Source organism: Pholcus phalangioides, unplaced genomic scaffold (assembly GCF_987345545.1).
Source record: "Pholcus phalangioides strain wild (caught in Gottingen) unplaced genomic scaffold, Ppha-v1.0 ptg000017l_1, whole genome shotgun sequence".
In the NCBI taxonomy this organism is placed as follows: domain Eukaryota; kingdom Metazoa; phylum Arthropoda; class Arachnida; order Araneae; family Pholcidae; genus Pholcus; species Pholcus phalangioides.
In genome coordinates this window covers 38,623,905-38,636,186 of record NW_028301610.1, presented here as the reverse complement: position 1 = coordinate 38,636,186, position 12,282 = coordinate 38,623,905, and the positions used below count along the sequence as shown (strand labels likewise).

General features: G+C 36.0%; 1 protein-coding gene across 1 annotated transcript in view; it reads left to right on the top strand.

The window, feature by feature from the left end:
- Positions 1-11,636, top strand: part of IP3K2 (Inositol 1,4,5-triphosphate kinase 2) — a 43,946-nt gene extending 32,310 nt beyond the window's left edge. Inside the window, exons 8-9 of the mRNA XM_089246391.1 lie at positions 7,047-7,118; positions 11,036-11,636. Of these exons, the coding sequence (XP_089102517.1) occupies positions 7,047-7,118; positions 11,036-11,242 (279 nt within the window). The 3' untranslated portion in view covers positions 11,243-11,636. The remainder of the gene's footprint in view (positions 1-7,046; positions 7,119-11,035) is intronic.
- The last annotated feature ends 646 nt before the right edge of the window (positions 11,637-12,282 follow it).

Sequence of the window (12,282 nt, the reverse complement as noted above, 5' to 3'; positions counted from 1 at the left end):
CTACACTGATGGTTCCAACTACCTCATCAAATATTTTGAAAATAGGCATAAAAACTCTGACTCAAAATTCTTTGAGCATCGAGGTACTATGTGAACTAAAATTATATTAAATCGAACCCTGATTTAACAAATCAAGAGAAAGCAACAGTTTTATTCGTCAAATCAAGGAAATCATTAAATCAGGGGTAAAATTGATCAGGAGCATGAACACACTCGAAATGGCAAATTTTAAAAGTCAATTGTTGTCTGACAACAATTGCAAAATACACTCATGTCCATAAATTAAGGATAATTCAGAATCACACGGAAATCGAAATCTAAAGTAAAAATTTCACTTGTAGAATTATCACACACATCTGCAAGAATGATATGCAAATTTCAGGAAGCCACCAGATGATGCCAATAGTACGTCACAATAACGAGAGTGTAAGAGGGGGTTATATAAGGAATGGTGGCAATAAAGGAAAATTGTTCACAAGAGTTCTGTAAGACGCTCAGTGCCATAAGCGAATAGTTATGACACAGAGGACGCATGTGGATGATTTTTTACGTGGTAGAATTATTGGCCGCCTGGAATGTGGGCGTACTCAGATGGAAGTATCCGAGGAACTTGGAATTGCCCAAAGTGTCATCTCTAGGCTTTGGCAACGATTCCAAGATAACGGAAATGTCAGTCGACGTTACAGTACAGGTCGCCCCCGAGTTACAACGCCAAATGAAGACCGGTATTTGGCAGTAACTGCCAAAAGAAGCAGACGGAGCACAGCATCCGAACTGTCTTGTCAGCTATCTGCAGCCACGGGTACCACAGTTTCAAGGCAAACAGTGTACAGACGTTTGGGAGATATTGGTCTATATGCTCGCAGGCCTGTCAGATGTGTTCCGCTCACGGCAACTCACTGTCGGCAGCGATTAGCCTGGAGTAGAGAACATGCAATGTGGACATCGTCACTGTGGGCTTGTGTGATGTTTTCCGACGAGTCCAGGTTTAGCTTGCAGTCTGATTCACGTCGGACTTTCATACGGAGAACGCCAGGTACCCGTTACCACCAAGACAACATCATTGAACGACACCGTTACGGTGGTGCAGCATTGCTCGTTTGGGGGGGAATTATACTGGGTTCCAGAACAGATCTGCATGTTCAAACCGGAACCATGAAAGCCCAAATTTATTGGGACATCATTCTGGAACAACATGTACGTTTGTTTAGGGGTGCCATGGGTGCAGAATTTGTGTTTATGGATGACAACGCCTGTCCTCACCGTGAAAACATCATAAAAGAATGCCTTGAATCTGAGGATATAACCCATATGGAATGGCCAGCATTCTCACCTGACTTGAATCTGATAGAGCATGTGTGGGACATGCTTGGCCGACGAGTTGCAGCCCGTCAACCACCTCCTACATGTGTACCGGAACTTCGGAAAGCATTGATTGCTGAGTGGAGTAATCTTCCCCAAGATCAGATCGATAATTTGAAACTCAGCATGTGCCTAGGCGTTGTACGGACTGTATTTCATCGCATGGGAGACATACAGGGTGATCAGCGAATAAGCCCTTATTTCAAAATTAAATATCTCTACAACAAAGATCAATAGAATTATGCGGTAAACGGTAGGTTTATTAGCATACCGCAGCCCATGCAGTAACTTTAGGCAAATGCAGTGGTTTCTCTTCACACAAATGAGGATTTTCGGAACCCCAAAATCTACAGTTTTTTTTTTTTAATTTTAAAAAATTAAAAAAAAAACTAAATTTTCGAAATTTCTGTACAACATTCTTACAGTTTTGCTAATAAACGTACCGTTTATCGCATAATTCTATTGATCTTTGTTGTAGAGAAAAATTTAATTTTGAAATAGGGGCTTATTCGCTGATCACCCTGTACAATGTATTAACCATGCAATAGTAAGTTTTTGTAAAGGAGATATTTTTTACAATTGCTCCAGGGAGCAAAAATCATAGTTTTCATGAATGGTATCATACATAAACCATCGTTTCTGTTCTTTATCTTTTGTTCAATAAATGGGCTTTATGAATAAGTAACGTTTGTTTTCTTTCTGAACCTTTATTTGCCGGAACTGGCATTATCCTTAATTTATGGAAATTAGTGTATATATGTATAAAACTTGAGAAAAGTCAGGATGCATGAAAAAAATGCTTGCTATTTTGTTTGGTATGTCCAACATCTTTATCAAATTATGTTGAAATTGTAATTTTTTTCATTAATCAAAAAACGTTTTTTCTTCAGATGACCTGCCACTCTAGACAGACCATAAATTTGCAGTAACTTTACTTTTTTACTGAAATCTAAACATGTGGACAGTTTTATGGTATTGGTGTACACCGATTGGCCACTGAAACCTTCCCATACACATTCTGAATGGCTATGCGATGGCGCTGGGGTATTTCCACAGCTTATATACACTGCTCAAAACAATTAGGGGAGCAAGCAAAAAAGTGAAGAAAACCGTGCGAGACAGCCACGTATTGGCATACAATGGATAGTACACGCGTATCAATGCGCAATACAGAAAAAAGACGTAAAAAAATTTAGAATTAAGCTTTAATTCTTTGAAAATATGGAAAAAAGATGATTTAGGGCAACAATTTGGTTACATGTAAACGATAAAAAAAAGTACTGTTTAGACATGATGCATGAGTTTTAATAGGGCATGTGGTCTCCTCGAACAGCTAAGACTGCTGCACACCTGTTTGCCATGGATGTGATGAGGTTATCGATCAGACTTTGAGGAATACTGTTCCACTCCTCAAGAAGTGCAATCTGCAAGTCTCGGACAGTTACAGGCGGCCTTGGTCGCGCAGCAATGCGTCGTCTGAGCATGTCCCAAACATGCTCGATTGGATTCAGGTCAGGAGAGTACGCTGTATTGTTTCAGCTTCAAACATGTTCCCCACCAGACGAGCTCTATGCGGTCGGGCATTATCATCCTGGGAAACAAAGGAATCTCCAATGGCTCCAGCATAAGGGATGACATGAGGTCACAGTATCTCGTCTGCATACCTTCGGGCCGTCAAAGTGCCATTCCGAATGATATGCAGGTCCGTACGTCCGCCTATGCTGATTCCACACCATACCATCCAACCAGCTTGTCTGTATTGTGACCTTTCACGAATGAATGCGGGGTTATTTCGAGTGCCCCTGTCCCTCCATACCAGAACACGTCGGGTGTCACACTCCAGACTGAATCGGGACTCGTCTGTAAAGAGCACTTGGCTCCAATCATGTTGCTCCCAATCTCGATGTTCAGCAGCCCATCTTCTTCGGGCCGCATGGTGGCGTGGGGTCAACGGAATGCAGACCATTGGCCTACGTGCATAGAGCCCTCCCTCATGAAGCCGATTACGTACTGTTTGGCTGGACACCCTTCGTCCTGTTGCCAAGAGCAACCGTCTTTGCAGCTGCGTAGCATTCTATGTTCTGTTTCGACGGGCTGTTAACCGTATATACCGGTCATCAGTTGCTGTAGTGGCGCGTGGCCGACCTTGCCTTGGTCGACGTCTAACATTTCCTGTTTCTTGGAATCCATTCCACAGCCTTGCAACAACACTTCTGGCGACTCCAACAGCGTCCGCGACACTACGTTGTGTTTGCCAGGATTCCAGTCTGCCTATAACACGCCATGCCATGGATTCCGGTAAATCACGTTGTTGAGACATCCTCAAGTCACCTTGTCTCAAAAAAAAAAAATACTGCGCAATCGAATTTCACAGTTACGGCAGTAAAACAGACGTTTCTGCAACATCCCGATTTCTGCTCTTATCTCCTTTTTCTGGTTTTTGATGTCATGAACTTTGATTTGCATATGAAGTTTTCTTCTTCCGTTTCCTGCTAGGCTTTAAATTATGGATGATTCATTTTATGTTACTTATCTGTATACATCTTTGCGTAATTTTGTTAAAACCATGTGCTCCCCTAATTGTTTTGAGCAGTGTACTTATTATTCTATTTTCTGCTAGTGGCAACACAGCAGAAATTGGGAGTCAAAGGTATCTGGCTCTGCTTGTTTGTTATTGTTCTACTCACCCACGAACCCGTCCTGTCTGTGTCTCTCGGTGCACAGGTCACATTTTTGTCTATCAGCGTTCGCGTTTGTATTATGTAAATATTATCTGTTGTAAATAAAGTGTAAATGTATAAACAAAATAATCATTTCATGGATCAACTAAATCTCCTTTACTCAAAAAATAAACCGATTACTGTTTCCTCCTTTTTTGTTTGCCTCTAAAGAAGGGTTGAAGGTCAATTCCTGAGAAGTCAGTTCTTCAGATTGTGCTTTTGGATGACAAGAAATAAGAAATTTTTTTCGGATAGTTCAAAAAATATTTGTATCAAGGTTTTCTATTTATTAAATAGGGGTTTTACCTTTGTTTTTTCTAGAATTTCAGAAAAAAATTAGTTAAATCTAGGAATTTGTTGAATATCATAGTTCATCAAAAAGGGTTCAAATTGTATTGTATTTGCAAAACATGAACCATCAATAAGCGTACTCAATTTTTAATTATATTCACTATTGCATATATTGAATATCTTGCGTATGCCCAGGTATAGCTTTTATTTACCATCTTTCTTTATTTCCCTGAGATTTAAAAACATATTAAGAAAGAATCCATAAGAAAACAAAGTAAAATTCCTACTTCACAAAAAACAATTTTTGAGTAGTTTGAAATATATTTTAAAAAAAAAGTATAATTTTTTTTGAAAGAAATTAAACATGATACATAAAGTGCGGCAAAAATTACTCCAAAATAATTTAAAATTGGGAATTGAGATAATTATTAATAAAAGAAATAAACAGCAACAATTTTTCACAAGGTTTATTATTCCCCACTTTGCACAATTTTGCACAATATTCTATATTGTATTTAAATATCTCAGCTGATATTGCACTTACAAACATGGCATTTTTTTTGTTAGGCTCAGAAGAGACGGCCCAAAAACTTTCTAACTGGATGTTAGAGAATGGGGAATATATGAAAAATTAAATTTTGTATCTTAGAACATGTACGGCCTATTGTAAGATAAATGGCATATCTAAAATGGGTATGTTTGTTTGGATACTTTTTCTAATTGAAAGTGTGTTTTTTTATAACCACCGGTTCACAAGTTATTTGAGTACAAATGAAAAAACTTAGGTTTTCACCCTGTATAACTTGGAAATTCAATACAATTCCTCAGTAAAAGTTTTGGGTGTGATTTTCAATTCTCACTTAAAATGGGATGGCCAAAAGTTTTTAACAGCTTTCTGATGCGAAGATATATTTAGGAAAGAGAGAAAATTCAGTTGCTCTGGCGGGGAATCGAACCCACGTCCTTTTATTTTCCGGGTGAAACCCTAGACCACTATACTACAGAGGCAATGAATATCTCAATCTTTCCTTAGAGCTCGTGTGCACTGAATGGGACCGTACAGTACATGGACGGTTGGACACAATTCGCATCAAAGCTAACAATTACTGATGGTGCCACCGGATGGAGACTTATCCGAGGATGACATCACTCTCTGCTATCCATACAAAGGTCTTTAACAGCTGGCTGATGCAAAAATATATCTAGGAAAGAGAGAAAATTCAGCTGCCCCTGTGTGTGTGCGGGGAATCAAACCCATGTCCTTTCACTTTCCGGCTCTAGACCACTAGACTACACAAGCTCCAAGGAAAGATTGAGATATTCGTTGCCTCGCTAGTTTAGTGGTCTAGGGCAGTGGTTCTCAACCGGGGGCTGTATGGCCCCCTAGGGGTACTGGGATACTTCAAGGGGGCCACAGAAGAAAATGGAGAAATGGGCCATGACAGGTGGTTTGGAGGGCTGCAGAGAGCTGAGAAGAAAAATTAAAGTGTGAAGAAATAAAGGTTTTGCATTAGTGACTATACACTTTTACAGAATCGACCACCCATAAACCAGGGCCGTCTTAGGGCATGTACCCACCTGGCCTACATTTTGCAGCAGGTTCCCTAGGGGTGGGGTTTTTCGCAGGCCCCCGGCTACATTTTTCAGACCCCCTCCACTATATTAAATATAGTGTGAAAAACAAAAATGAGATGAAAACTATATCACGTCCCGGGCTGCAGCTCTGTCAGTCCCACTCTTGTGAGGGGGTCATGCCCGGAGGTCTCATGTTCATAAGTGACCCTCACCTTATATTTTGTATAGTACAGTAAATTTTGAAAATAAGTAGGAAATATATAGGCTGTTTATTTCCAGCTAAATATGGGACTACCATAGCCTCACTTTTCCTAGGGCGCCCATGATGTTGAGACGGCCCTGACTAAAACTCAGACTAGCGGGAAGCTCAAATTCTAGGCCAGTGGTCTGGAGGCCAATCATATTTGCAAAATTTTCGTTCAGTAGCTATACATTCACTGACAAAATCAATTCAATACGAATAAAGGATCTTGCTCCTAGATGAGGGTCGAAAACTCTGGGTAAGACAGGGGAGCCACGAGAAAAAAATATGGTTCAAAGGGAGCCATGGGCAAAAAAAGGTTAAGAAACACTGGTCTAGGGCGTTCACCTAGAAAGTGAAAGGACATGGGTTCGATTCCCTGCACAGAGGCAGCTGAATTTTCTCTTTACTAAATATATCTTCGCATCAGCCAGCTGTTAAAATCCTTTCTATGGATAGCGGAGAGTGATGTTATCCTCGCATATAAATACGTAGTGTCTGTTTAATACATATGCCTGTCTCAGTTTAATACACCTGTATTGCATGGCCAGATAGACTGGTGCATGGCCAGATTATCGAGAGTCTACTGTTTTTTGTGTTCATGTGATAGCACAAAGTTTATCTACTTTCATTGCAATTGATTGCTAAATTCTCTAATTATATAGAAGATGAACCTTTGCTCAATAATACTCAAAAGTACTAGTATCACTGATACTGGCTTTCACAATTATTCCATTTTTTGCTTGATTTTTTGCTGTTAATCACTAGTTTTCTTGGCGTTTAGCAATTTTTTCTTAATGGCTCATTTATCAATGAGAATGATATTGTTAAAGTTAGAAATAATTTTTTATTTTTAGGTTAAATATCAACAGCGTTTGCAGGATATTTACAGATGTTTGCAGAAATCCAAGTTTTTTCAAAGTCATGAGGTAGATTTTTTTGTAGATTTTGTTTTGGTTTCCATTATAAATAGGTCATACACACCTATTTTTTATTAGCATCTTATGGATTTCTCAAATAAAAGCATCACTTGCTATGATTGTGTATAGAAGAGTCGAAATGATATTAAAGTTTTTTGGCTGCTTTTAAAATATTGTTTAATTTTTATGAAAATTTTTGATTAATGTCATGATACGTATGAGAGAAGACGGTGCAATATATGGGGCAACAACACACAAGTTTCTGAAAGCTTATACAGAAGACCACCAATAAACTATTTTTATTGTTTACAGCTGATTGGACATAGTAATCAATTTTCACAAGCCTGTAGAAGTCACAAAATAACTTTTTTGGAATTTGAATATGGGTAAAAAGTGATGAAATTTACAATCAAACGTAATAAAATTTGAGTTATTATTGAGAAATTATTTTTTAACATCAATGGGGAAAGGAGACCTCATTGATACAGTATTTTTAAACATTTCCTATCACATTTCATGAAATGGGTTCCAGCACATATATATGCTCTAGGATTTTATCTTTCCACATTCTCTTCACTGCCTCTTTCAGAATGGCATTCATGACAGCAAAAATTCACTATAAAATATATCTGCATATAACTGCAAATTGTCCAAAGTGGATTGAAAATCAGTTATCTCGATTTTCTTATTCATAATTTTGTTATAATCAGATTCTTTGAAAGAAAGTGAAAAAAAAACAACAGTTTATATTTTTTTTATCACACATGATTACATATTGGAGGGATGTTTCAATCTGCTCTAAGGTCCCTGTAGCTCTCGGTGTATCCCTAATCCATATGATCCAGATCAAGTCTTGGATTTCAAATGAGAAAAAAAAGTGACATATTGAAAGGAATATATATATATTTATTTAGTGTGTATTTGAATCAGGCCCATAGCCAGAAATTTTTTTTGGGGGGGGGGAACCAAAGTGATAGAACAATAGATGTGGCCATCTTTTTCCCTTTTTTCAGTAATTTCCTCACATTTTGGGGGGAGGGGGGGTGACCAGACCCCTAATTTCCCCCCACTTGCTACGGCCTTGATTTGAATCAAATATTCTGCAATACTGGTGGAGTTAGAAATGTGGAGAAGGAAATTAAAATTATGTACCTTCACTTTCATCTAATACAGTTTGTGCCTTAGCAATCACAGAATCCATCTTATACAAGCAACGAGAATGTCTTGTGCAATGTTGTACTGTGCTGCCATGGGAAATGTTCAGTCTGGCAGTCTATGTAGAATTATTTGATGATCAATGCAAAAAACTAGTGTCCTTAATTGAAGACAGCAAAATATGACAACCTATTTGAAAAAAAAGACGTGAAATGGAATTTAATGGTGTTGGTTATTCACATTAAACTGTAATCAATCACAGAAGAATCACTTTCATGAAAATAATAATATAATGTTGATAATATATGAAGTGGAAAACGAAAGTACCCAGAGATGATAAAATACACATGCTTCACGAGTTCATTTTTGAACCAGGAATGGCTTTTCAAGAATTTTTCCGATGCCAATCTCTGAGTAGGGATGTCATCTACACATGCTAAAATATACAACATCTAACTCCTAGGCTAAAGTATTATATAAAATCAAATCCTTGCTGTTTCAAGTGGATCAAACCTGACACAAAGAAAACATTTATGGGGGATTTCTGGACATCCCATATGCACATGTTGAAGAATGTCTGCATTAAGAGAGGTGACATGTATTGCATTGTATTTCCATGAATTTTTGGAGTGTGGGCATCTCGGATGTGGGCAAGGTCATATTGTCTGTCTAGGATGACAGACAATATGACCGACAACCACAGTGTAATAATCTACTATGACTTTCTTCAGAAAAGATATTTCCTGCTTTTGTTTTTCTGTATCCTTTTTTCCAAACAATAAATTTCTGCCAAGAATTTTATTCCCCACCTAATATTCGTTCAATACAGAGGATATATTTTTGACTATATCTTTGAAGCTATAACACTGTTCAAATTTGTGAAATAGATGAGATTGGACATTTGACTCTGGTGCAAGTTATATTTTTTCAAAACATTAAACAATTTGTATGTATGTTATGCTCTATTAAAGTTTCTGTTGAATATACTTTTGCTTAAGCTTGCATGACTCGTCAGCATTTAGAGTTGATAAATTATGTGCATTGTATTAACTTTGTTCCAAAAAACAGTTACAATTTTTTTCACTTGATGTATCACACTAAAAATAGCATTCTTGGTTATTTGTTGCAAAGTTACTTTTTAAATTTTTTAGAGGCATAATTATTACTTTTTCAGTATAAAATCCTCCTTAATGTGTAATCAACTGTAAAATTTGCAACAACATAATATAGTTATATGAAAAAAAGAGGGAATCATAATGAGTATATCGTGAGTGTTACAAATGTGAAGTTCATAAATCTAAGAAAGTTTTTTTCACAGCTTCAGAATGTGAAACTACTGATGAGAATTGTTTGTTCTCAACGTTTCCCCAACACTAGTGGTTGGCATCATCAGGAGAATTGATAAAACTGGATCAAAGTGATCAAAGTTTTATTAATTCTCCTGATGATGCCAACCACTAGTGTTGGGGAAATGTTGAGAACTAACTCAAACGGACAACGGTCTTCGAACCCGAACAAACAATTTTCATCACATGATGGCTGTGAAACTAATGTGTAGTGTATTAAAAAAAGCTTTAGATGTAAGTGAATGAAAATTGCATAAGTGTAAGAATTTGTGAAAGTTTTTTGGGCACGGCAGCCGAGATCAATAAGATACTGAAGGATGTTTAGAAGTGTCGCAAGTTTGTTACCTCATTTGTCCTTGTCAGAAACTTTCCTTACTTGGAGGTACAACAGATACAGTGACAACATGAGCATAGAAAAAAATTGCTCCCCTCGGGGAGTATTAAAAAAAACGCTGTGGTTCAGAATAAGCAATAAATTGTATGTCCCGGTCTAATTAGCCCTCGTTTCCAGAAAGTGACCATGGTGCGTCAAAAATGATCAAATGATTGAAAGTTTTTTTTAACTACTTTGTGATCAAAGGATGAAATATTTCATCCAAATGTCAGTGGAATGAATTCAAACAAGTTTACTCTGTTTTCTTTCCTCTCTACTGATCATCTTGAAGCTTTCCTTGCAACCTTACAATTTTTTTCCTTTTGGTTTTTTTGTATACCCCGAGAGTGATTTTTTTTTCCTCACATATGATGTGTCTTTCTTATAAGATTGAAAGAGATATAACTTCATACCTACATTCTTATCACCTTATCTTTTATACTGTCTAGGCTTTTATTTGTTTTTTTCCTCCCCTTTTTCTAATGTGCGTTTAGGTTAGAACACAAGATTACTATATTTATTGCAGATTTGTCAAATAGATCACATCCAAATTTCTTGCCAATTCGCTTGTAAGTGAAAGGGTTAATTTGATAAGTGAAGTATAATATAGTACTTTCAAGCAATAGCAGTGCACTGCAATTGCTTGAAACTTAATCACATAGCCACTATGCACATGACTAGAATAAATTTGAACCAACATAAATCAAGATTCAGGATAAATCTTTACATATAAATAGCATTAGTGTTTGCCAATATGTATCTAGACATGTGGTTCATGCATCAAAATTCAATTTTACTTCTAATTTCACTGAGGAGTGAAAATACTCCTTCATATTTTAGGTAATTTTTTTTAATAATGAGTAATTTCTTACTGATTTAAAAAAACAAATACTCGTCGTTTCACAAAAATATCCTTAAAATTTTGGAGAGGAGTGAAATTTCTCTCTAAAATTATTTTTTTGATAACTGAATAGTATTAGTAATTAAATATTTTTATTTTTTATGATAGTAATCTGCAGCTACTATAATAGTTGTTTACATGTTATTTATAGCTAATTGGTAGCTCTCTGCTCTTTGTGAATGACAAAAATGATGCAAGCATATGGATGATTGATTTTGCAAAGTCAGTTGCTGTGCCACAAGGTTTAACAGTAACTCATGAAAAGCCATGGAAAGTTGGGAATCATGAAGATGGTTACCTAATTGGTATTGTTAATCTTTTAGAAATATTTAAGATCCTTATTGAGAAAACTGTATGATTTCAATTCAGTTGCCTAGAGGTTCATGCCTTTTACATGCATGTCTCAATATTATGTACAAATTGTAATGGCTTTAAAATGTAAATATGTGTTGAACAAATGAAATTCAATTTGGTATTTCTGCAGCTATTTTAAAGTATCCAAGCACCATTTTACATGTTGAAGAATGTAGAAAAAACACACAAATTTGCAAATTTTTTAAACTGTAAGAGAACAAATTTTATGCACACAAGAATATTATCATTATTTTTGCATTACCACCTAGAAAGTTGTGCAAAATGCGGAAAAAAAAATCTTGTAAAATCGTTGCTGCTTATTTCTTTTTTTGTGGTTATTACAAGTTTTAATTTAAAATTATATTACAGTAGTTTTTGCTGCACTTCATGCATCATGTTTAACTTCTTTTTAAAAAGAAATATTTTTTTGTATTATATATATTTTTTAAAATATATTTTAAACCACTCAAAAATTGTTTCTTTGTGAAGTAAGAATTTTACTTTGTTTTTTTATGGAGGCCTTCTTAATATGTTTTTAAATCTCAGGGAAATAAAGAAGATGGTAAAATAAAAGCTATACCTGGGCATACTCGAAATTCAATATATGATATAGTGAATATGATTGAAAAATTGAGTAGGCTTATTGATGGTTCATGTTCTGTAAATAAAATAACATAATTTTAGTTCACATAGTACTCTGTGCTCGAACAAATTCTGAGTCCGAGTTTTCATGCCTATTTTCAAAATATTTGATGAGTTCTTGTTAGTTGAAACCATTGGTGTAGTGCTTTTATGTGTCTTAAGCATTGTTTAAAAAAATCTTAAATTAATAGAGCTGTAGTGGAATTGATATTTGTAGTGTAAACATTGTAACAAAGACCATTTAAAGTACATGAATACTACTTATGCATACACAGATTTGTACAAATGTTTAATGATTTATTTTGATCAAATATTGGTAATGTGTCGAGTAAGTGTGATGAATATTTTTAGTTTGAGATATATATTTGTGTATTACAGAATCTTTCTTATTAGAAAGAAATA